The sequence below is a fragment of the Microcebus murinus genome, chromosome 9, assembly GCF_040939455.1.
Source record: "Microcebus murinus isolate Inina chromosome 9, M.murinus_Inina_mat1.0, whole genome shotgun sequence".
In the NCBI taxonomy this organism is placed as follows: domain Eukaryota; kingdom Metazoa; phylum Chordata; class Mammalia; order Primates; family Cheirogaleidae; genus Microcebus; species Microcebus murinus.
In genome coordinates, this window is record NC_134112.1 from 56,354,718 (window position 1) to 56,382,540 (window position 27,823).

At 35.1% G+C, this 27,823-nt stretch overlaps 1 protein-coding gene across 1 annotated transcript in view; it reads left to right on the forward strand.

Annotated features, from left to right (window-relative positions):
* The window catches only part of SEMA3C (semaphorin 3C), a 158,313-nt gene that overhangs the window by 50,432 nt on the left and 80,058 nt on the right, over window positions 1-27,823 (forward strand). The window contains exon 3 of the mRNA XM_012779502.3: window positions 26,788-26,948. Within this exon, the coding sequence (XP_012634956.1) occupies window positions 26,788-26,948 (161 nt within the window). The remainder of the gene's footprint in view (window positions 1-26,787; window positions 26,949-27,823) is intronic.

Below are 27,823 nucleotides of genomic sequence, written 5' to 3' on the forward strand. Positions count from 1 at the left end.
TTAATAGATTTAAAAATCAAAGTTTTGCTGAACATAGGAGAAAAGAACCTTTTTCATGTATCCTATATTCAAAAATCTGTCTCATAGTGCTGTTGTCAGGAAACAATATGGTAAAGGAATGTTCATATTGCTATGTTCTCATTTTCTCATGTTTGGTTAACTGGATAAAGGCCTTTGTTAATTAAGTGAAAAATCCATATTATTTCTTGCAGCGTGCCTTTGATTTAATGTCACACATAAAACTATGTCAACATTACTGACACTCGATAAACAAACATCAGTTAAAGAAGAAAGGTAGAAAGTATGCTTCTGAGGTACCTACAGAATAAAAGCACTTACCAAGCAGTAGGTCTCCCCAAACAGAATTTTTCAAACCCCACAACACCTGTCTATATGGTATCCTATGAAAAGAACCAAGTAAGCAAACAAAGGTTTGTGTGGGTGGCCTGTCCTCACTCTTCGTGCCCTTTGATTGAACGCGCTTGCCCGTTCTGTTCCTGCCACTACTGGAAGAGTAATGGCCGTAGGACCTTGACCTCTGCAGTTTGGAATCTCCAAACTCCATTCTGCATTTCTGCCAGTTAAGCTTAGATCTTGCTCTATGATTGAGATTACCTCTATCAAATGGAAACTGAATAATGGCTCTGTGACACTCAGCTTTTTGGGCGGAGCTCAGGCTACAGTTTTTACCCTGTTAAAGTCAGTTTTCTCTACCATGTTGTAGCAGTGTTTCAGGGGCACAGTTGGATCGATTTTATGTCCAGAGCCTCATGTTAGCAGAAATATGATGACGTTCTACTTTGACAGTAGCTATAATAGAGATGGTGATATATCTTGGGGAAGCAGTAATAGTGTTCATATCTTCTCAAAATCTTAATGAAGACACTCAAAAATAGTTGGTCATTGGGAAAGATCATGATCCTTTTAAAGAAACTTTTATTTTTATGATTATAAATTTATAGTACTAGATCATAGCCATACTTTATCCAGTAAAAACTAAACAATAGTTAATTTCTCCTAGGAAGTAATATTACTGCTGCATAAGTGGGTTACAAGCACTAATGTATAGGCATTTGCTAAGCTTATGTATAACCAGAAAAAGACTGTTTCAGAAGAATACAGTGTTTAAATAAAAGCTAAGTGGGTGTTATATAAATAGCCCTTTATATTTTACACCTATTAATTAAAATATTGTTTCCCAAGTTTAACTGAATTTGTTGCCGGATAGATGAGACATTCTTGAAACCTGATTATTTTAAAAATAAAGTGTGTCTGGCAGAATTACAAAGGGACTCCTAAACCAAAACATGTGTGAAAGGTGTCAGAGATTGCTAAATTTCAGTTCAGTTCAGAAACATTTTCTGTGCCAGCCACGGCGCTGAAGGCTGAGCTATCATCACCAAATAAGGCCTTGTGCCTCGTCTCAGAGGGGAGCTTGCCATGCCGTGCACCCAAAGGACATCGAAATGGAGGCTGTCAAATACTATGGCAATAGCAGGGTGCTAAGCTTAAAAATGTGTGCCCCCCAACAATTGTTAATATAAAATACACACACCAAAAATCACATTAGGTTGCATTTGATTTAAATCTCCTTTTTGTTTCTTTGTTTTCAATGTAGGGAATTCAGTCTATGCAGTTGTATAGCCATGTTTGAGAGGACTAGCTGCTGCTCTGACTCAGAGAGGCATTTGTGAGCTTACTAAACCCACTTGAGGCTTGATACCAATCTTTAGGATGAACTTATAAATGGTAAAAAAGATCAGGTATCCTCTCTAGGAAGCTTGTTGGGTACTTCCAAAACAACCAAAAACTCTAAGATATAACAAAACTTTGTAATTTACTTGTTCTAAAAATTTACTTGTTCTAAGCAATGAAGGAATTGTTATCTACATTCAAAAACACTAAGGAAAACAGTAAGTTAAAGTATGTATCTAAATATACATCTGGAAGATTTATTTAAAGCATACATTCTTAAGGTCCACCCAAAGAAATTGTGATCTAGTTGTTTACAAGGGGTCTGGATACCTATTCTTGTAAGACTCTCCAGAAAGCCTTCCTTATTATACAAATAGCTTTAGGATTATATACTGTCTCAGGTAGCAGATGCCTAATATTTATTTTCAATATGTCAATGCTATGAGTGTGGTTGAGTTATTTAGACACAAAAATATTAAGGGGAAATTTAATCAACATCTGAGATAATGGCAAAACTTCCCATAGTATGGTATGATATCTGAACATTATGGAAGTTTTAGGAGAGAAGAAAAACTATCAATTTATTTGATTGAGTTTTTTACTATGTTAACAGAGAACTCTTGCTCATGTTTGAAAATAGCACATATGATAACAAGATATCATTATATAAGTATCATACAACTAAGACAATATAAATCTTTTTTAGGAAAATTTTGAGCTAGTAAAAGGTCTTGGTCTGTTTAGTTAGCAAAGAATTTTTAGTTCCTTTGTAAGTTCTCCATGCCAATTTTAATCTTAAATTGATGTGATCAAAATGTGTTTCTCAATATTATTTTTAATTAGTCAGGAATCTAGAGAAATAGAGTAGCTAGAAAATAAACTGGTATATTTAAATGGTCATAAATATATTAATTTTATGACATATTCTTGAGAAGAGAAGTAAGGGAACTCTTCCTACCAGTTTATGGCTACTAATTAAAAAATGTATTGTGGCAAGCAGTCACCCAAATTAATATACCTGAAGCAAATATTTTATCAAATGATAAATGATAAGCAATTTTGATATGTCCTCCTAGCTGAATTTTAATGGATCATGTAATTTAGACGTTGGGTTTTGTTTATTTTTCTTTTTTGGTCATTACTTACCTTTTTTTTTTTTTTTACTTTTGTTTACCTGCTTAATATTTATGAAATTATTATTTAGAGGGGTTTAAGAATAGATGGCACTTGAGTATGTCCTGAAAATGTCACTGATGCCAAAACCTACATCATTGGAAGCATTTATGTACACTCCTGGAAGTGCTGTTCACATCAGGATTTGACTCTCATTTGAGGAACACGTACACATATGTGACAAGGCAAGATGAAAGTAAATGCATTAAATTCAAGAATTAATTTAATGTAACATGTAGGTAGAGATAAAAAGAAACTTTCTTTCTTTTTAAAAAATATTGATGATGAAGTTTGTGAGGTTAGGACCTTAGCAAGTGGTCTTCCCATTGTTCAGTGGCATGTGGTTGTTAGAATGAAATAAGAGGGAGGAAGAGGGGAGGAAGGGGAGGATGAGGATAATGTTATTTTTTGCTTCAAGCTCAATCCTGAGGGCTGTAATTTTCATTCCAAGACATGGGGGAGGCAAATGGAATGGCCATTTAGGATGATCCCACCTTGAATTTCAGCCCTATTTGGGAGCACAAAGCGGGGTGGAGACTGAACCTCTCCTTGTTCTCTCTGCTAAGGCCCAGGTATAGGATTGGGTCCAGTTTCTTTTCAGTGTAACTCCTTCAGCAACACAAACATGTAGTGAGTGATTTTTATCTAGGAACAGAAGTGTCAGTAATATAATGAAATAATGTTTATAACATTTTTTCCGGAAAAGAATTTATATTCACAATGCCTCTTTGTTTATTAATCCTTTAAACTCTAAGCCTAAGGTCCAAGGATTTTTTTTTTTCAGCATAAATTCCTCTTCTGACCTAATTTTCTCAACCAATATGGGATTGTGTGTCCTTTGAGAATCTCTGGCTGGGCTGTCATCCTTACATTGAATGCTGTACGGCATGGCAATGCCAACCTCTGTCTGCTTTTGCTAATCCTAATTCCTACCAGGTTATATTTTGTTAGTTCATGATTAATTCATATCCATGTTCCTTTTTTGCTCACATATGGGTATGTTATTATATATCAGAAGTAGACATGCTTTGCCTATATATACACGTAGGAGAGAGTGAACAGAAAACAGCAAATGCTCTAAATTGTAGCTGCAATAGGGTCATTTTTAAAATTCAGATGATCTATCAAATCCATTGTTATCTCACATTTTTATGAAATTGGAAGAACAGTGAATTTTTACTGCATATTCATGGTGTTAGCCCTTTATGAAATAATAAAAATTTTTGAAAAAATCACTGAAAAAATTGGTAATGATATTTAATTAAGAAACCTTTTTTTAATTTATGAAAGACTAAAAAACTGTTATCTAAAAACTGTTATCTAAATATATTTAATCTAGATATCCCCCTACATGTGACTTCTTTTTAAGAAGCAAGAAATAAATTCACAAAAGCTTATCTTTTACATAAATACATGATAATGAGACTGCTAAATACATGCCAAGTCTAGTTAAAACACAACATGAGTGATAAAGGAAGGTTTTTATTCCTATGTAAATTGCTTTTTATTGAAGTGCAATCTAAACACAAGCAAAAATGTTATCTCCCAGCTTGAACTAGTGTTACATATTTCAGTTATATTTCAGAGAAGATAAATTGTTAAAATTGTAATCTCTTTTATGACTCCCAGTTCCTTGTGTTTGCATCACCTTGAAGCCACTAGAGTCCTCCAGCCTTGTGTTAAACAGCAGGGATTTTAGAGTCAGACTGCCCAAGGAGCCAGCCCTGATTCTGCTGTGAATTGGGAACATTATTGACACATCTGTGCCTCAGGTTCCTTGACTGTACATTAGGATAAAAATTTTCATGGGTAGGATAACCATCCATCATAGCTTGCCAAGGACAGCCCCACTTAAGCCAATTGCCTTGAAGTAATCATTGCTAGCTTCCCCCTTTTCACATTCAAGAATGTCTGATTTTGGATGATAACTTACAGTTTCTTTGCTTACATAGCTATTGTAAAGATTAAATGAGACGATTCATCATCATGGGAAGGCTTAGAGAAATATTACATATACATATAAGATTATTTATTGTCTATTATAATTCCAATATATAGAAACAGAATTGACAAGGGAAATCCAAAGAGTTATACCTGCCCCCTTCCCCATGAAGTACTCATGGCGAACAATGGTGCATCATGGACATCCAACATACTCTCAAAATATCTATATGCAAAAAATATGGTTATGTCTTATACTTCAAGACAGAAACAATGTTGTTTCATCAGTGGGTCCACATTCCCAAAATTTCAAACCATTAACATAATAAAATGCAAAAATAGAAAGTAATATTATTGGTAGACAATATGTACACAAGTTAGTCTTAGTCTTTTAGGCAGATATTTTAGGCAAATAATAGGTTATGTATTAGTCATAAGCAAACTGGGTTTAATTGTTGGCTAAACATCCTTTCCATAAAGATATAAAAGAGCAGAGATGGGTACCCATGAAAATAATGTATGCAGGCCTGAGAATAGGCATCAACATACCTGTACTGACACTGAAACATTAGAAAATTCCAGGTGACCCTTTCCTACATTGGTCACCTCAGCCCTACCCAAGAACCTTGGTCTCTCCCAGGATCCAACAACTGAGAGGTTCATTTCTGGTCCAGCAATGTGGCCCCAGAACTCATCTCCAGCAGAAGACTATGATCTTTCTAATGTGAGGTACCTATGCTGTTCCTTAGTGGCACTCCTGAGTGGATGGCATGGGGAAATTGTTGCTTTCCAAAGCATGGTCAGTGAAAGGAACAGTAAGTCTCCCCTTCCTGTGTACACTGATAAGCTGCCTTTTTGTGCAAGGTCATGTGGAGTCTGAACTGAAGGTCACCTTAGGCACAGAAGAACAGATGGTAATTCTTGAAAAGGCTTTTTATCATTTTCTTTGAGAGCATTTTGTTAGAGTACATATAATCTTCCAGAATTGAAAGAATATTTTCATCAGTAACCGCACCTAAAATACATAATATATTGTCTCACTTACAATTATACTATATTAATTAGTGCAAAATCATTTAAAAAAATCTTTCACAGTGACCTGAGTTTTCCTTATGGAGATTTTAACAATAAATTATCCTGTGTGGAGCTGGAGCTCATTCTTTAAAGTGAAGTATCACAAGAATGGAAAAACAAGCACCACATGCACTCACCATTAAATTGGTACTAATTGATCAGCACTTATGTGCACATATGGAAGTGACAGTCATTGGGTGTCTGGCAGGTGGGAGTGGGAGGAGGAGGGGATGGGTAAATTCACACCTAATGGGTGCAGTGCGCACTGTCTGAGGAATGGGCTTGCTTGTAGCTCTGACTCAGGTGTTGCAAAGGCAATATGTGTAACCAAAGTGTTTGCACCCCTGTAATATTCTGAAATAATAAATAAATAAACAACTATTTATTTCATTTTATCTGAAAGAATGTCTGAATTGCATCTCCTTTTCTATTGAAGAGACATGTGAATAACAAATGACATCAGCTATCCAAGGGGATAGGCTTGCATTTCAAAGTAGTAACATGAATAAGTTCAGGGATTAAGCTGTCACATGTAACAATAATGTGAAGGGCAGATATATGAGAGTGTCGTGCCTCTCCACAGGGAATTCTCTCAGATACCAAATTGGGGGATATAATGAAGGGGTTCATCTGCTTCCAACAAACTGTGTCTGAGTCTTGTGGTGCCAGAGTGGTGATGGCGTGCTTCATCCCTGGCAACATTCTGTCATTGTGTTTGCATTAGCAGCCTGAGTAACTCTGCATAACAGTGAACAAGTACAGGCATTTAGAGAAGACAAAAGATTTCAGAAGCATAGAAAAACAAACTAAAACAAACAAAAATTGTTCATGATAGTCACCATCCATCATATTTTTATCTTATAAAATTAATATTTTCACTGTTATAACTTTTCAGTTTGTAATTACAACTAAAACTAACACTATCCTCTTTGGTGAAAAGGGGCACATATATTTCAATTTGCTTTTACTAATAGTGGATTGTATTCAACTTTTTTCTTTTCTTCATCACTTGACATCCTTTGTGGTCATTTTGTGCTTTGAATGCCTGTTTCTCTCTACATGTTCTGATACCATTATCCATAAAAATGCAGCTTTCCATGCCTCTGCCATGAAGATTTATTTCTCAGCTGATTCTAGTACCTAGTAATTTCTTTCTCCTCTGAACTCATAGTGAGTATTGTCAATGGTGCTCTGTGGTAGCCTAAGTAATGGCCCCTAAAAAGATGTTTTCATCCTAATCCATGGAACCTGTGAATGTTGGATGTCATTTTATATGGAAAAATTGACTTTATACCTGTAAATAAATTTAAACTCTTGAGATGGGGAAATTATGGAAATTATTGTGAATTATCCAGGTGAACAATAAATGTAATCATTTGAGTTCTTATAAGAGAGAGGCTGAGAGGCTGACACAGAAGAGGCGGAGAAGAAAGCATGACTGTGGAGGGAGAGAATGCAGTGAGGTGATCTCAAGCCAGGAAATCCACAGAAGCTGAAAGGGGCAAGAAACAGATTCTTCCCAAAGCCTCCAGAGGAAGTGTAGCCCTGTCAACACCTCAATTTTAGCCCAGTGATACTGATTTTATACTTCTGGTCCTTAGACGTGTGAGAGAATAAATGTCTGTTGTTTTAAGTCACCAAGCTTGTGGTAATTTGTTACAGAAACCACAAGAACTAATATATACTGATTCAAATATTATGCATATATAGATTCAAATACTTTTTAAAAGTATCAACTAATCAGACATAGGTACAGAAAAAGTGCAGAAATCTTCAGTATATATGAATTATCACATGAGTTAGCACAAAGACCATACTTGTGTAACTACCACCCAAGTTGAAAAATATATTTGAACCCCTTTTATCCTTTCCAAAGACTATCCCCTCCTTTCTCCCTAAAAATAACCACCATCCTGACTTCTACCACCATAGATTAATTTTATCTGTTTTTGAACTTCATATAAATGGAATTTTTAGTATGTTTTATTTGTGAATGACTTATTTTGTTTAGTATTTTGGGAGATTCATTGATGTTATTACATATAGAAGTAGTTATTTTATTTTCATTACTGAGTTGAGTAGTACCCATCGTAAGGAAAATATGATAATTTGTTTACATAGTCCCCTGTTGACAGACATTTATGCCATTTTCCAATTTTGACCTATCATGAATAAAACTGCTGTGAGCATTCTTGCACATATACTTTGGTATATACCTAGAAATTGAATTTCTGGGTCATATAGTATACATATGGTCAAATTGAGCAGATGAAGTCAACCATTTTTCAAAGTGATTATACAAATTTATATTCTTTCTAGCAGTGTATGAAACTTCCAATTGTTCTGTTTCCTTGCTATATCTTGGCAAAAGACACTCTATTATTTATTATTATTTAAAAGCAAAAAATGTAAACCAGTCTGGTGGCTATGTAGTAGTATCTCATGGTAGTCTTAATTTTTATTCTCTGGATTATTAATAAATTTGAACATTTTTCAATGTTTGTTAGTCATTTAGATATCTTGTAAGACATTTATTTCAAGCCATTGCCCATCTTATTTTAGTTTACCTTTTTCTAATTGGTTCCTAGGAGTTTGTTATACATTCTGAATATGATCCCTTTATAGGTTATATATGTTTATAAATCTTTTCCCATTGTTTGAATTGCCTTTTCACCACTTAATGGTATTATATAAATGAAAATCCAAACGTTAATGTATTCCAACTCATCATTCTTTACTTTGTGGTTTATATGTTTTTATCCTGTTTAAGAAATGTTTGCCTATCCCAAGACCATAAAGATAGTCCCCTATATTATTCTCTAGGGATTTTGTTGTATAACTTCACATTTCAATCTATAATAGACTAGCCCTCCAACAATAATATTCCAATTTAAATTTGCACCACCTGAGAGTATTTGTTACTTTGTACACTCCTCATATATAGTGTTTATTTTCCTTCTCTTTGAGCATCTGTTATGAAATGGTACAAGATTTATCTACTATATTCAGTAGTGCCTAACTCTAAGAAAATTTATTTTTAAGCATGTGACTTTTTTGTTATGCACAAAATAGAGATTGTGGTAAAATTAACCTATCAGTTTAAAAAGAAAATATTAAGATTTTAAAAATCATGGAAAAGTGTTTTGTCAGCAATGGTGATTTTTCTTTTTACATATTTACTCAGCAAAAGCATCAGTGTTCATTAACTCTGTCACCATTCCTAAAATTTAGTATTACTACTTGTTTGAAATTCTAGGTGGAAACACTGTTTTGTTTATAAATGACATAAAATGAAGGTTAAGTAAATATTCTTGTATTTCTTTTCAAGAAGATTATGGTGGAAGATTAAGCAGTTATCCACTCATGGTCGAATTAGGTAGACATACTTAAGGCTAAATTTAGGAACTTAGCTGCAAAATGATGTTTTGTATGACATTCAAAAGCTGGCTTAAAAGGCAGTAAAATCTCTTGCGTGAAGAAACGTGTTGCTGTGAAACATGATGAGGGAAAGGGTGTTGAAGTGAGTTTAAGAGTGATCTTATCATCTTCCCATGTAAGAGACTGTGTTCAATTTCAAGAGAGGGCTTTCAGAGTTAGAAAAAGAATTTCTTGATCTAGATTTAACAACAAAATCACCATGAATGGAACCATTAAAGACTGAAAAATGAAATGAAAACATGGGGTGAAAATGATTACTTTCCATAAAATATATAGGCTATATAAATTATATGTAGGGGAAAAAATCTCTAACTTAACATGAGATAAAAAAAAAAAAACAAGAATGAAGTGAAAGAATGATCTGTTTGAAGAAAATTTTGGACTTGTTTGGAGTATATTGTTTATGTTTTCTAAATATACTTAGCAGAGAAATAAAGAGAGGAGAAATTATTTGAATAATACAAACACCACAAACTATAAGAAGGATGGACTAAGAAGTTGTCTTAGGCATGGGCACCAGGTGTTGGGCCTAGAGAGATAGCAAGGGTTAGGTCATAAAGGGCCTTGGTTACCACATTTATAGGCATGAATTTTCCCCTTGAGTGAGACATTTATCATGTAGGCAGGTAGACTCTCCTTATGGAAAATGGTGAGGTACTTGAATGAATTTCATGGTATCAGTGATATCCTGAATTTGCATGAAACTTTTTATGACTATGATTATATATGAAATTTTTTAGAAAATGAGAGTCCATAGCATTTTCTATATTCTTTAAGGACCCATGGCTTCTCAGAACTATTGGCTTAGGAGATAGAAAGTCACTGAATAGTTTTTAAGTGGGACAGGGGTGAGGAGTGATGTGTGTGAAAGCATGGTCATGTTTAGCCTTTGGATGACAATTAATAGGAGTCACAAAGCTGCTATGAGAATTCCACTTGACTTGTAGGGTAGGGTCTGAGTCTGGGTATTCCTGGCCCCCACCATGCAGACTGTCCGCTGTGCCCATGTTTGTCCAACATTCTATAAATATTTGAACAAAGGATAAGTGTAAAGACAGGAAGAGCTGTTTGGAGACTCATGCCATTATCCATCAGAGATGACATGATGCATGTCCAGAATTAAAGAGTGATAATGAAGATGGAGAAGAAATGACAAGTATGGGAGACATTTAAGAGGTAAAATCAGCAGGACTCAGCAGCTGATTGGCTATGAGGGAGGAATCAAGAATGATTTCCCTGTTTTAGGGTGGATGTGAGCACCGGTGCCATTCTGTGCTGTTTTTAAAGGCATTTATCATACACTGCCTTGTATTCTGTCACTGTGAACATGCAGTCTCTCTCTTGCAGAATGTTTTATTTATCTATTTATTTATTTACTTAGTATTCTCAAAATCAGTTGTGGTTGGTTTAGTGATCTCCAGCTAAGAAGTACTCAGGAAATACAGGCTTCAGAAAAGTTAAAGAAGCCACAGAAGGTGTAGTTAAATTCTTAGTACCTAAAAGAATGATGATCTTTTGTCTCCCATTTCCAAATGTTCTGACAGTTTTTGCCTCATGATAGTTTTCCATGTATGTGCGGGAACAGTAGGGATCCAGGGACCTCTCATAGACTGACAGTAAAAAGCAGAGCCTGGGGCTCCCATTTGGAAATAGTAGAGGGAGAGAGGATGGGCAGACAAGGTTTGGGAGGTTCTGCTGGAGATTCAATAAGAGCAGGTTCTTATTGATTAGTTTCCCATTTTTGGTATCTGATTTCATTTGGAAAATTATTCTCAAACAGGTAGGGAAGAAAACCCTCTGAAAGAGAAAGTTGTTTCATAAAACAGATACACAAATTTCATAGTGGCTGTGTTATATATCTTGAAAACTATTGCAGTAATGTGCTAATTTAGCACATTTCATACATTTTCTCAAAGAGACATGGTTCATTGACGGCAAAGTGTGCATTGACAGTGTGGAAAGATGATGTCTTGTGTTGGAAAGGGCAGTGGTTCTAGAACCAGAAAGACATCATTTCAGTTTACTCCCATGGGCCATTTTTGATTATATGACCTTAAGACAGATGTCTGACCTCTCTGAGGAATATTACCTTTATTTCTTAAAAATGAGAATAATGATAACAGTTAATATTTTCTGAGGAATATAATGTACCTGGAACTGCTCTGCTTTAATGTATTAACTTATTTTGTTCTAACAACAAAGCCATGAGATAGATAATATCATTATCCCCGTTTTATAGATAAGTGAACTGAGGCTCCAATGTATTAAGTAACATTGCTACATCGTAAAACAAGTAAGTGTTAAGCAGATTTATTTACACTGGCATTCCGTCCACAAGGCTCACCATCTGAATGACTCTACACCTTGTAGGCCTGTAATGAGGCTAAATGATAATTTATGTAAAATCTTAGAAAATAATATTGGACAGATGTTTAGTTCAATATTATATTACCATGACAATTGGTTAGATAGGCTTTTGTGGGAGAACTATTGGTCTCATCACAACTTACAACATTAGGTTTTTAAAGGAAAAAAAAGGTTTGCAGCTCGAATAATTGACTGGCTTATAAACATTTGAAACACATTTTTATATAAATTAGAGACCCTACGTACCCATAGTGGGAAGAAAGGGTTTTTGCAAAGGTGTTGCAACTGTGTATAGGGACTTCAGTTCCTCTCCCCTGTTTCTATCTCTCTCTCCTGTTTCTATCTCACACAGTTTTGAGACTCTTCCCAGCATTTTTCCTGGAAAGAGAAAAGCTGGCAATGGTGTAAATTATCACTGATATTCCCAAAGCTTTGTAAGGAAAGAGAAGTTAATCTTTTGGAGGATCTCGAGTTCTTTTATTTTTCAGATGGTTTCAAATAAAAAGCATTATCAAAAATTTGCTTCTAAATGCCTACCCTCCAATAACTATTCTCCTAGTCACATATTGATATTAATTCTACCCCAAAACAGCATAATATTTAAAATAAATTTGAGCTTTAAGGCCAGAAATAATGTCAAGGCCTTGAAGATAGCAAAATAGGCTTATGACATAGAGAATAACGTAGAAGTGGCTGTTTGAGCTAAGGTGGATGGGCATGTCCTTGAGGTCTGAATCCTATGAAGGAGGCAACATTGGGAAGATCTAGGCAATGGCCCTGGCATGACAAGTTGGTGTATTCAACTGACTGATCTGAACAGACCCTCTAAGTAAGTGTTTCTGGAAATAATTTATTTCGAAGCATTTTTATTTATTAATAAGCAACTTACATATCTCCTATGTCCATTTAAATTTGAAGACCACAGCTGTCCTCAGGGAAAAGTGCAGGGGACCAAGTCTGTCAGCTGAGTATGTTTTCATCCTTTGTGAGCACTGCAGAGCAAGGGCACACACACTTACAGAATTTGGAGAAGATACTCAAGATTCCTCTGCAGTTCTCTCATATATTTAATGGGGAAAATAATAAGACTTAGAGTTAATAAACAGTAAACAAGGGAGTAGAGGCAATGAGACAGTGCTAATAGATTGGATAAAGATTTTTAAAAGTTTTATTTTTTTTCTCATCATTTATTTTTGCATTGGAATTCAAGAATTATTTTTGCTAGAAGTTTTGAGATGTCATAACTTTTTATCAGTGTACTGATTGTATTTCAATACAAATTGTGTGTTAATTCAGTAGATTTTATTTAACACAACTTAGAGAACAATTGTGGAGTAATGCTCTTAGGTTATGACAGTGCACAAATAGCCTATGCTGAAATAAAAAAAATACAAATAAAATAACATAAAGCTGAAACTTTTATCTCCACATAGAGACTGCCAGTTATGACTGATAGATATACCATGTTCCAGATGCTTCATGCATATTTTCTCATTCAATTAGCCCAATTGTCCCATGAGATAGGTATTATTGCCACCATTTAGGTGGGAACACTTAGGCACTAATAATTTAAGTAACTCATCTAAAGGCATAAAACTAATCAGATACAGTACCAAAATTTGAGAGGTCTGTCTTCAAAAGCTAGTCTTCTATTCTTGCAATACTTCACTTAGAGGAAAGGTCTCCAGTTCCATCCAGGTTGTTACAAAGGGTATTTTTTTATAGCTGAGTAGCACTCCATAGTATACCACTTGCACATATGGTAGGAAAACACAGTGCAAACCAAGCAGGTAGGAAGGAGGAAGGAGGAGAAGAGAATAGTAAATTCATACCTAACAGGTACAAGGCATGCTATATTGGTGATGGGCACACTCATAACTTTGACTTGAATGGCACAAAAAGCAATTCATGTAACCAAAATGTTTGTACCCCTTTAAATACTCTGAAGTTTCAAAAGAAAGAAAGAGAGAGAGAGGGAGGGAGGGAGGGAGGGAGGGAGGGAGGGAGGGAGGGAGGGAGGGAGGGAGGGAGGAAGGAAGGAAGGAAGGAAGGAAGGAAGGAAGGAAGGAAGGAAGGAAGGAAGGAAGGAAGGAAGGAAGGAAGGAAGGAAGGAAGGAAAGAAAGAAAGAAAGAAAGAAAGAAAGAAAGAAAGAAAGAAAGAAAGAAAGAAAGAAAGAAAGAAAGAAAGAAAGAAAGAAAGAAAGAAAGAAAGATCTAGTCTTCATTTCAGGAAAATGTCTTAGGTTAAAAAAAGTTCATTTTGGCCGGGCGTGGTGGCTCACGCCTATAATCCTAGCACTTTGGGAGGCTGAGGCGGGCGGATTGCTCAAGGTCAGGAGTTCGAAACCAGCCTGAGCGAGACCCCGTCTCTACCAAAAATATAAATAAATTAATTGACCAACTAAAAATATATATACAAAAAATTAGCTGGGCATGGTGGCGCATGCCTGTAGTCCCAGCTACTCGGGAGACTGAGGCAGGAGGATCGCTGAGCCCGGGAGATTGAGGTTGCTGTGAGCCAGGCTGACGCCACGGCACTCACTCTAGCCTGGGCAACAAAGTGAGACTCTGTATCAAAAAAAAAAAAAATTCATTTTAATTGTGTGCTTTCTTTCTTTTTTATTGATACATAATATTTTACATATTTATGGGGTACATGTGATTTACTTTTTGTTACATACATAGAATGTAATCAAGTCAAGATATTTGGAATATCCATCATCTTAACTGTTTATCAATCCTATGTTGGGGGAACAATTCAAGTCCTTTCTTCTAGCTAATTTGAAATATACAATATAATGTTAACTATAGTCATCCTAATCTGCTCTTGATCATTAGAACTTATACTTTTATGTAACTGTATGTTTGTACTCATTAACCAACCTCTCTCTATCCCCGTAGACCCTCTGCCACCCACACACTTCACAGCCTCTAATTATCCATATGATTTAGGGTAACTTGAGTTTTGGACTTGAATTGTAGTAACTTGCATTAATTTTACACTTGGATGTTAAAAGATAGTTTTGTTACTTTTACATTCATTATTTATAAAGAAATAAAGCTTGCAGACTTTTAAGTTGAGGAAGTACTGCTTGTATGTCTCTGATGAAGAAAAACAAAAGGTGAATGCCAAACTAGAAACCTGTTTATCCACTCTTCTGATTGTATGGCATAATGTGGTTTGTTTGAGTTAATCTTGTAAAGTCACTTTAAGTTGTTTAATGTGAAGTACCTCAAACAGCACCATCCCAGCTATCTATACCTGTCATTTTGCCTAATAAAATATGTTTTGCTTTTTTCAGACTCAGGGATAAAAATGGCTATAAATCAGTGGAAGGAAACTTCCCTCCACATTAAAAAGGTGGCTGTGAGCTGTTAATACTCAGGTCAAACTGTTGATTTCTAATGGCTTATCACTTCCTCTTTTAAGTGTGCCTTGTTTCCACCAAAAGATTTTACTTGTACACTGAAAATTAAGTGTAAAAGTAAAAGTTTTCAAGTCATGCCTAATGTTTACCTCTTGAAGGCAGCCACATTTTGTAAAATAAACAAACTTTGAGTCCTATATTCTGCTTTTCTCCTTGAAGTGCATGCAAGAATGATAAATATTATGTTTCCAGAGTAAAAACAGAAAAGTACAACACTGATCTTCTCTTCTGAAAGATTGAGTGATGCCATCTCAAAATACCATCATGTGAAATTTGGAAACAAATGGTTTCCCAGTCTGGCATGAAGAAAAGAGAAATGTCTTGCATATACATTGAAAAGCCATTGTATATATGATGAGTCTTGGGCTTTCAAAGCTGCAGGAAACATGGTTGGATTCTTTGTGCTTCTCTTGAAAAGAATCAAAGGGTGGCTCTATTACTATGTAGAAGCACACTCCTAAGGACTGTTTAAATCTCTCCAGCAGCTGAGTGTGGCAGAATCACTGATCTGGTATTTTAGACAGTGTCAGGGTAGAGAGATACAAGGAAAAAGTAGAAAAGGAGGCTTCTGCACCGAATGACTGACGGATGTATTTAAAATGAAATGAACATGTCTCCACTGTCCTCTACAGTTCTCCAAACTTATTTCTTGTTTTGAGGCCAAAATTTGGTAACTTGGCTAAACAATGAGTCTCATTGAACTAAATAATATTTAGATAAAATTGCTGTTTCTTTAGGAAAATATCTCTATATCCCTTTGTTCATAAAGTCTGTTTTTTTTTAAAAAATTTGAGATCTTATGACACACAGCTTATACTATTTTTCCTGTGCTCAAATGAAAATGGCTTTAAGAATGCATCAAGTGAAAGCATAGTTTAAGAATTTTGGTTGGTGTGGGGAGCTGAGATTTAAATTCCAAATTGTCTTATTGAAAGTTGTGGGTAGTCTTCTATCATTCTGAAGGAATCTAGAGATAGAGAAATTCTGGCAATATATAGCTGTTTTCCAGTTAATAATTGATATTTCTTTCATTGCCTAGTTTAACATATTGTTAGGTGCAGTCTAACCAGACTCCTGTATGAGAATGTGTGTAAATCGCAATGATCTGTAAAGAAAGTTTGCACTTCCTGATTGTTGATTAAGGAGTAATTGCACTTCTTTAAGCAGACAGACAGAACAGTGAAATGAGCCCTCAATATTATCAGGCTCTTATTTCTGATATAACACATCATGAAGAATGTTGAGTTGAAATTTTTTCAAAACTTTTTTCTATATATGTTTCTTTGCAGAAATATAGTAGTTTAAGTATATAAATTATTTTTATTCTACTTTACTCACTTAATACTGTATCATAAATTATCATGCTCTCAAGAGCTATTCATTAGCAGACTCTTTCTAACAAACTTGTATGTGATCATGGAAGACACTTTCTCAGATTTTTTTCATTGGCATCTCAAGTGACTTGGGAAAAGTCTAACCACTTTGGTTTGACATTCAGGGAGTTTGCATCTTTGTATGTTGCTTGTGTGACTTCAAGAAGTTTGCGTTTTGCATGTTGGTTGGCTCCTGGTTTCTGTTTAGAAAACCCCACTCAAGTCCTTTTCTTTATCAACTCCAAAAGCTTCTGATCATCCTTTCAGTCTCCCACCTCAGGGTTTCTATACAACTTTCCACTCCCTGGAAAATGCTTATTTCTTTATTAGATCTCCACAGCAGCTTTTTTGACCCCTGATATAAAGTCTTTGTCTTAAACACTTACTCAATCTTTTACTATACTTTGTAAATTTATTACTGTGATTATTACTTTAATATTGACTGTCTCAACTAATATTTGTTAAAGCAATAAGGTCAAACACTTCCTTCTAAGTTTTCCCTGTTATTTCCAGGAAGACTTAATCTTACTTCTTCAATACTTCCTTAATTCCCTGAGTCATCTTCTTGTACTGCAATTATTTGTGTACCTCCACTCTAGACTATCTTCTTTGAGGGAAGAGACCAAGATTTTTCATCTTTTGACTTAACCCCTGGCTCACATATCATCTATTGAATTATTAAATAAAATATGCCACAAAGAATATTTTTATTTTATATAGAGCCTGCTGCATTATATATAAACACAAGTGTTGTATCATAGAAAATTGTGGCACAAAGTCAGAAAACTTTATAGGGATGAGATGGGACAAGACACCTCACTCAGCACATGAAATCTCCTATTCTCCTTTCTGTAATTAAGTTTGCTAAACTATAAGTTCCCACAGGAAGGCCACAGTTTATCTTTGGGAGTTTTATTGAAAGCCTGGAAAACCAATAAATAATATAAATTTAAATTTTATGATGGACAAGTGTTAAATGTTGTTGTAAGAATCTTTCCGTATGTGGTTCCAATATGGTCATTTTAGGGGGTGGGTATGGGGTCCACCATATTCTCTCTGCTCTGAGGTTTTGTAGGCATGATGCACCATGTTAGCTCATCACCCCTGCACACTTCAGAATTTCATCTGAAGTATTGTCTCCTTGTATTTAAATTCCTGTCCCATCATCCAAGGGCTTTGCCATTAATGTTTTAAAAATATTTCCTTCCTAGTCTTATTTTCTGGGAATAACCTTTAACAATTATTTTCATATTGAATATGGCCTGCTTTTAAAACTTAAGAGCATGATAAAATGTTCTCCGTCTCTTAGAATCTCTACATAAACAACTGTGATGACAGCACAATATTTTATTTAGTAGGGGTACACTGATTTACTTCAATCTAAAATTATTATTATAATTTTCTCCCTTCCTTTTAACCTTTCTGTTGTTATATTTCTGTTTTTGTTTTGCTAACCACCTTAGACTCAGTGCTCTTGCATACCTTGCCTCAAAAGAGCTTTCCAGAAGTGTCAAAGGCTCTAGATATCAGGTGTCAGATGGAGTGTTTCCTCCTTCACAAGTTATCTCCCTTGTTTACATCTCAAGTGGACACTCTGAAACTGAGGCCTTCCTGATAGTATGGACACTGTTGATACTGATATCTCGACTCTTGCATGCTGTCCTCATATAGTTTAGCAATAGGTTCAGATTTGATTCTACCTTCCAGAAGTACTTCTTGCCAGTTCAGAGTCTCTCAAAACATCTGAGATATTCCCTAATTATATATTCTTCTTACCCACAGAAAGACTCTGTCCACAACTTCTCACACAAGGAAGCAAAGATTGGCAACTTAAGTCTTTGAAATATTTCATGTTCCCAAGTGAGCTTAGGGAAGATAAGTCAGAATTTAGAATTCTGCATTTAATTGAACCACAAAACACAAATCGAAGATGTTTTTGCTAGGAGAACAAAAAAATTCTGTTGTTTGGTTTAGCTTCATTTTTCCAAAAGCATACACAATTTTATTATGGTGGCTGTATTTCTAAGATAGGTTTTTAAATATACCCTTTTTTCTACCAGATTTATAGTAACATCAAGATTTACAGATATTCTACAATAATAGGTAATATTTGCAAACAGGGAAAAAAGAACTATTTCCATAGACATTTTTATTGCTGTAGGAAACATTAGAAATCATTCTGGTTATTAAATAATCTCCTTATTCCCAGTATTTTTGAGATGCAGTACCTAAGGTACCAGGGAAGTGGACTGGAGGGAGGTTTTGGGGGAAGCCCTGTATCAGCAATGATGAAATTAGAACTTCAGCCCCCGTTAGCTAATTCCAAAACTGGGCCTTCCCCTTCTCTCCTCACCATATACATACACCCCACTTTATAATAGTGATAAATTATTTCACAAAAACCCTAATTTTCTGCAATATGATGGCATTTTCTCATTTTATTGGTTTATGCTATTTTTTAAGTCACCAAGATTAAAGATCATAAAACTCAATATAGCAGAAAAAAAGAATGTGAATGAACAAAGAAAGTGGGAACTTTATCCCAAATTCAGACTCAGTTTCAACTTCAAAAGTATACAGAAAACAAGGTAAGTTTTAGCAAGTCATACTGTGTGGTCTCCCAGCCCACAACCCATTTAGACCATTTCAGAGGATCTTTCAGGCAGTCTTCAAGAGAAGAGAAAATCAATTAAAAAACATGAGCAAATATCAGCAGACCTGAGACTTGACTTCACCTAAAGGATCAAGGAAGCTTTTATGAGACAGCCCTGTTTAAATTCTATTGAAACTATTGCTACAGTTATGAGTAGGAGTTAGAGAAGGCAGGAAAAATCTTGTAAGCAAGAGGAATAACATGCACTAAAGCCCTGAAGCGAAAGAAGCAAGGCAAGTTTGAAGATGTGTGAAGAAGGCCAGGAGAGCAAGAACTCAGACAGAAAAGGTCAGTAGGATTGATTAAGATTTCTAGTGAGTTAATCTTGATCAGATCATGGCAGGCCTGGAAGACCATGTTAATAGTTTGGATTTTGTCCTAAAACTAATACAAAGCCATTCAAGACAATGAAGAAAAAGTATAAAAAAGCAGAGTGATTATATGATTTAACGTTTCAAACTTGAATCTTTTGAGGGAGCATTATTGATAATGATGCTGGGAAAATATGCACAAACTGGGGCTGTCTGGGGAAAACCAGGGTGAGAATCACTCTTCTTTAAAGGCTCCTCTATGTTTGCTAATCTTCCCTCTGGAGCAATACCTGGGAGATACATCTTCTGTTCACTCTTGCATTTTTCTAGACAGGCTCCTTGAATACAACTGTTTCCTTCATTCCTTCTTTCATCCATTTGGTATTTTGCTTCCACTTAACCAATCAAGCCCCTGCAAAAACATAGAAAAATGAATTTTTTTTATCTTTTCCCTGAAGCTATGTGTGATCCCACTTTCATGCAGCCCCTCAGACCTGCTGTGATGGTTTAGTGAGAAGAGTGTCACCGAGAATTTGATTGTTCTCGGGTTGTTTGGAGTGTGTTCTTCACCCCTCCCCAAGTGGCAAAGAAAATTTGAGAGGCTGAGGCATTTCTTATACATTTGATACTACACAGAGACTTATGTGCAAAGCAAGAACATGATAGAAGCCCAAGAATAGGCCATGGAAATTGTTAGTCTCATTAGAAAAGCAAGAGGACATCTGATTAGTTCACAGATTAAGAACTGACCTTGCTTTGAATCCTGGATCTTACCTCTTCTAATATTTACCCTGTGACTTAGTAGTTTGCTCAGAGTTGCTGACTTTTAGTTTCTTTGTGTGTGGGACTAGAATAATATGGGTACTTAATGCAGAGTATTTGAATGAAAATTGCATGAAATAAGTTCATAAAGTACCTAGAACACTTACTCCTACTGGTAAGTCTACAGGTGGTTGCCATTTGGGGCTATTGTTTTTGAGAAAGTGTGGTTTTAATAACATGCCTTCTGGTCTCTGTTTACATTAGGAATCCAGAGCTGTAGCTTCAGTCTGCTGAAGGTTTCACTGCTCTTGTCTTTGTCTGCCTGCTTTTTCTAAAAGGACAGGTGAAGTTCAGTTTCTAACCCAGTTTCAAAACAGTAAGCCTCAGGGAGAGAATGGGTGATTGGACCCCACTCTACTTAAAATTCTTCTGAGATAAGAGACATTCAGGAGAGGAAATTATCCTGTCAGCAGCAATATCTCTGAAGTAAAAGGTATCCTAAGGATTTACTTTGAAATCCATAGACGTGCATTCTGCCTGAGGCGGATCTGAGGTTTATGATGGGGAGAATGGCATGATGGGCTAGTCAGACAGAATCACAGAATAGAAGGGAAGCGTTGAAATGATCATAAGGGCATGGTGTCTTCATATGTGCATCCTCTTATTTGAGTGAAGTATCTAGCCTGCTGTGATCAAAGCTTAATAAATATGTATTGAATAAATTAATAATACATTATGAACTTTAAATTAATGAATAATTACTGCATATGCTTCTAATAGACTCCTGGGAATTGATTTTAAATCATGTACTATTTTACCTATTTTTGAATTTCATAAAAAAACCAAAGATAATGTAGTATTCTGAATGATTGAGTCCCCCTATTTTATTTAACAGGTGTGCAGTGGCCCTCCATGTCAGTGGGTTCCACATCCATGGATTCAATTAACCACTGATCAAAATATTCTGAAAAAAAATAGTATTATAATAAAAAATACAAATTTTAAAAGCAATAAAGTATAACATCTATTTATACAGCAATTACATTGTATTAGATATTATAAGTAATCTAGAGGTGATTTACAGTATATGGATGTGTATAGGTTTATGCAAATACTATGCTATTTTATATAAGGGATTGAGCATATGTTGATTTTGGTATTTATTAGATGGGGGTTCCTGGAACCAAACATCCCTGGATACCAAGGGACGACCATATATAATATTATTCATAAAAGTAAACCCTAAACTCTCTCCGCTTTCCGTCAAGATCACATTTCAAAGCACATGAATGAGATGAATTAGATTCTTAATGGCATAGTTACCTCAGAAATGTCAAGATCATTGACTGGCTTAACAGAGAACAAACGTTAGCTCTTATGTGGTTAGGGAAAGAGTGTTACTGACAGATATATTAAACTAAGTTGTAATTGCTATAACAATATGTTGACTATATTCAGGTAGATCCAGAAGCTTATATTTCTAGGATTTATATTTTAGGGAAACCTATTTCTCTTCCAGCTTGGGTTACATTCTCAGGGCTCACAGTTGCTTCCATTACAAAGAAAAGTTCATGTGAATACATGAATTTTAGGTAAGGATATCGTACTGCATATTTTCCCTCAGGGAACATTGGCATGGAAGACATTACAGTACTTTTCCATCAAAGAGCTGTATAATAATGTGGATTCTAGGATAGCAGCATGGAGTATTTTTTGTTAAATGTTCTTTCCCAGGAGATTTTCCCAGGGACTAGGAGACCTATGCTGGCCTTTGTGGGGCCACTGCTTTTTCTAATACCACATAATCTCAGCCAAAGTCTCTTCTCAATTAGTTGAGCATGTCCCGAGAAACAAAACAACTAGCTGTACCTTTTAGGCTTTAAAAAGCGTGTTATCATTATTAAGATTTAAAGAATTGTAGGACAGTGCCATTCTTTGACTTGTTTAGATGATAGACTAGTAATTATGACTTTCTTCACTCACTGTAGCCAAATTGTTAAATCAGTCTTTGTCTATAACTGCGGCCAAATTATTGAAATAAGTTGGATCTACATTAAACCAAAATGATGGATTATTGGGTCATTCTTTTTATAGATAAAATTATTATTGCTTTGAACTCATCTCTTTATTCTTAGAAAAAGAAAAACAAAGTTTGTTTTGCTTTTTTCTCCAAGCCCCAAAGTTCAATTAGGTCTACTAATAGCAATTTAAATAGCAATTTAACAGAATAGCCTAGGCTTTTATCACAAGGGGGCCTCTAAAGTAAATCTTCCTTGGTTAACAGCTGTCAACTGTCAGTGAGTTACAGGTAATTAGATTTGAAGATGCTTTATGGCTCAGAAAAATAGATAAAAATCCTTGGACCAGAAAGGCCTTAAGTTGATGTGGTTATTGCTCCCTCTGGTATTTGAATTAATGCAGGAAATTGATTATTTTGTAATGAAACTGGTAAAGAGGAGAACTGCAATTGTTTGTTACTACCAAATGAAATTTAGTTGAGTCTATTTTCGCAGCTAAAAATCACCCTCTTGATTTTATTTCAATATATGTTAGGGAAAGAAGGGGAAAAGAAAAAAATGACTATTTTGAAAAAAATATCTAAACTAAACAAACCATGGCAGAAGGGTGAGAAAGCTATCGTTGGGAGCTATGAACACTCAAAAGATGTATCAGTTAGCAGGGATTTCTATAATAGAAAAAGAAAACCTCAATTAAAGGTACCTAAAAGTGCAAGGATTTTTTTTTATCACATATATCAGAGAATCATCCAGTAATAGTACAGTTTCAGGATTAGTTCAGTGGCACAATGATTTCTTAAAAGATTGAGATTTTTTTTCTATATTTTTTCATGCCATTCTCAGCCACTATCTTAGTAGATGTAATTTTGCAAGTATCATACAGTCAGTCACCTACCAATGTCCAGAGGCAGAAAAATAAATCACCACTTTTTTATGCCAGTTTTTAATACCCAAGTAGTCTCTTTAGCCCAACAGAAGATTTCCCTTTAAATTTTCACTGGGCAGAACTGTTCACATGGCCACATTCAGACCACTCACTGGTCAGGGGAATGGGACCACTATTGTTGACATAGAGAGGAAGAAAAGGATGGTATCTATAAGGTAGACAATCAACAGTGGCTCCTGCTTAAAGGAATGCACACTGATCCTATACTGTGTACTGGTGGAACATTCTTTGAGTTATATATTATTATTACCAATTTACAGATGAGGAAATTGAAACTGGGAGAAATGAGTTAGCTTTCCTAAAATAATATACTTAGTAAGTGATAAAACTGAAATTTCAACTCAGAACTGACTGATTGCAATTCAGTACTGTCTTCAGTACTGTCAAACTGTAACCTATGCATCATGAATCACCTTCACTTTCAACTAAGGTTCCCTTTTTGTATCTGACAACTGATGCATCTCTATTCTTTGCTTTTCACTTTAGATATACTCTTCCTCAGAGGTTGTATCTACTGTCAGAGCTTCACATAACAATCATGAAAAGAATTGGAAATCTCTCCCTGCAGATTTGATATTTCCAATGACAAAATTAGATTAGTTATCTAATTTTACAAGCTTGTGGGACATTTCTACTTGGATTTGAATTTAATCAGTCAACACCTGAGTAATCTCTCTACCAAAGAAATCTCTCTTTTGCTTCTCCCAAAAGTTCTCGTTTTTCCTATTCTTAGCTTATAACCTTGGGGAAAATTTACCTCTTCCCTTTACTGCAAGCCTAAACTCATAAAAAGTCCTTTGGAATTCTTTAAATGTTTCCCACATCAACTCTTGCTTTCCATTTCTAGCATACCATGTGTTCATCAATATCATATCTTGACAACTAGAATAATGTCTCTTAGTCTTCCGGTTCGCACGCTCCAAAATTATCCTGTGTATTTAAATAATTTTTAAATGCTTCATTTTATTATTGTATTCTCCTGCTTAAATAATTTGAGTAGATTCTGCATGTAAAAATTAGATATTGGATGTATTAATATTAAATCTAAATCAGCCATGGTAGTCCTCCATTTTTTTCTTCCTGTATAAGGAATTGTTCTGACTTTCTTGGCTGAAGATTGATGTCTTGCCCTGACGCATGATAGGTAACCTGTGTAATCCACGTCACTGTAGCTCAGGTACTCTTTTAAGCTCTTTATGTATATTTTTAGTTTAAACTGTACAACCATCCAATGATGTAGGTAATATTATTATCCTGACTTTTCAGTTGAGAACACTGGAGTTCAGAGAGATAAAGGCACTTGCCAAGTGCCTCTAGAAATGAAATGGCAGAGCCAGGATTCTGACTCCAGTGATTGAGCCCCAAAGGCCATGAACTCGATCATATTTTACTGCTTCAGCCTACATATTTCACTGTACAGTTATTTATTCAAGAAGTATTTGCTGAACATCTATTCTGCAGCCAAAGCTATACCTTACTGCTGAAGTTTTACAGAAACTTGTACAACCATGAATCACACCTGAGATGAAAAGCAAGCTATATAGAACACCTGGACTTTAGGCAAAATTAAGGCAGTTTGTGTCTTTTCTAACCTTTGAATGATATTTGCTCTGACTTGCTATATTCTCTCCCATGTTCTCAGCTCTTGTTTTTTTTTTTCTTTTTCCCACCTCCATGTTAACCCTAACCTCTTGTCTAGCATGGGCTGATTTTTTTTTTTCCTGAATGACATGCCGCTCCCCTTTTTTGTTGTTCTTATGAATGAAGCTACTCCAGTTTCTGGGTCAGTGGCACCACCTGCTAAATGTGTCCCCTCCGTCTGTAATACCTAATTGGGCTCAGTAACTGATAGGTCAGCTTGGTGAACCATAGAGGGTACCCCAAATCCCGTTTCCAAAGATCTCTGACTTTGTCGCTTATTGTCAATGATCTGCCTGTCTTTCATTTTTTGTATGCTGTCATGATTTACTTTTCAAGATGCTTCTGAAATATTTTTTCTGACTTCTTGATTGTTTCTTCCACATAAACAATCCTGTACTTCACTATTGTGTGCACAGTATATCTGAGACTATGCTTTATGATTATGTGTTAATAATGTTATGGATTGAGGTCCCTAAATTAAAGTAGGAAAACGTATATCCATTTACCTAAATTTGTGCCTTTTTAAATAAATAATGATCCAAACTTAATATTAACAATAATAATAGTAATAATTGAAGTTTATTGAATAATTTCTTTCATTCATTTCAAATATTTACATGTATCAATTAAATTGATTTCCATGAGAAATCTCGGTTGAAGATACTATTATTGTTGGTTTTTACAAATGAGAAAATTAAGGCACGGAGAGGTTAAGTAACTTGCTAAATATCATAGGATTTTTGGCACCAGAGCCTGCTTTCATAATCACTATGCTACTTCCATGGCATTTTCAGATTATTGGCTAAAACTATTTGAGGAATTTTATAGCAGACATTCTGAACTGGTGTGCCCAGAAAACTGGCCAAATTTGTGACTTCTCTATCTTCTCATATGGGATATGGCCTTAGTATTCACAGAATATAGTTCATGGCTTCATATAAGAATTCTTACCATTTTTATTTTGGTGTAAGTCAAACTATAGCCCCATCACAATTTCTAAAAGTATCTTTCTGATTCAATAACTAGAATTTTTGAAATACTAATAATTCATCATTAAGGCAGTAATTCCGGAAAGCAGTCGTTTTAATACAGTTTGTCACTCTTAAGATTACAGTCAAAAGAACACAGAAATCCTAAACCATTTGGATTGAAAAGTCTAAAACTGTACTCCTTAAAAAGACCATTTTGACTGGAGAGTGAATTGAATCTACTATAATGATTATTGACTGTTTTACTTGTCTTGTTTTACTTGTCTTCAAAGGTCATCTATGCAGGCACATATTTGATGTAAAAGAATGTAAATGAGTATGAATCACTGATCATTGAGGATACTCAAAATTTTAAATTCAGTTATCTGAAAATTCATATTTTTCCTTTTGATATATATGTAGGCATATTGGCAGTTAAATGACATTACCTCCTGAATGGAGTGTAATGAAAAGTAGATCTATTTTTCAAGTAATTTATAGAAAAATACATTAGACTAATTAGAAGTGTGTTGAAGAAGTAAGGCAAATATTTAGAGAGGGAAATAATAGTCCTAAAATGATGAATGTATTGAGTCCAAGAATAAAACATTAATAGAGGATCAGAAGAAATTCACACTGCTATTGGTACTGCTTTCTGTTCTGTTTGCTCACTGCATGTATTTCTTTGGTTTATACATTTTAACTAGTTTTGAGCTTTTGACATCCATAAAACACAATTGAGATTATCATAAATGTGACTAATTTTGTAATCACATAGTATGACCATAAACTTTAATATGATTATTGATTTATGTTTTATTTCAGCATAAAGGGAATAAATAAAAATATCCCTCACTCTATTTTAAAAGTAACTTATTACTGTAGGAGGAAAATGTATCTTGGCTTTGTTGGTAAATATTCCTGTTAGATATTTTGTTAAAATAATAGAATTATAGAAGAAAGATATTGTATTTAGACTTGTGCTGTTCACTCTTTCAGAGCTTCGAGAAACCAAGACCTCTGAATACTTCAGCCTATCACACCACCCTTTAGACTACAGGATTTTATTAATGGATGAAGATCAGGACCGAATATATGTGGGCAGCAAAGATCACATTCTTTCCTTGAATATTAACAATATAAGTCAAGAACCTTTGAGTGTAAGTCTATCATTTTCATGAGAGAAATGTTGACATTCTAGTAGCTTTTTTCTTTAAAAATTTCAAATACAATGAAAAACAAGATGTATTTTATTAGAACAATAAAAAGTACTGGTCCCGTATCAATAAATAGTTAGAAGTTAGTGCTTATTTCATGCTCTGAAAATATATTAAGTTTAATCTTCTTTGTTAAGTTTCATAGTTTTTAACAATCCAAAACCTGGACTTAGGCCGGGCATGGTGGCTCACGCCTGTAATCCTAGCTCTCTGGGAGGCTGAGGCGGGCGGATTGCTCAAGGTCAGGAGTTCAACACCAGCCTGAGCAAGAGCGAGACCCCGTCTCTACTATAAATAGAAAGAAATTAATTGGCCAACTGATATATATATAAAAAAAATTAGCCAGGCATGGTGGCATATGCCTGTAGTCCCAGCTACTCGGGAGGCTGAGGCAGAAGGATCGCTCGAGCCCAGGAGTTTGAGGTTGCTGTGAGCTAGGCTGACGCCACGGCACTGTAGCCCAGGCAACAGAGTGAGACTCTGTCTCAAAAAAAAAAAAAAAAAAAAACAACAACAAAATCCTGGACTTAAATGAGAAAATGCTTCTTGTGTATACCTATATAAAAAGGGGAAAAGAGCATGGAGTATAGCATGAAATAATGGTCAGATCAAAGGGGGACCTACCTAGTCATCTGAATATAACCCATGGAGGGCTTGAAAGGAACACAGCTATTAAATCCACTGTTACTTGGACAAGTGTGGCCTACATTTATCATTCCATTTTACAACAAGGAAATAAAATTGAACTTTACTGGAGCAAAGAAATAAAAGATTAATTATAAATTTATTATAGCAAGGGGACTTCTGCATTTACTATG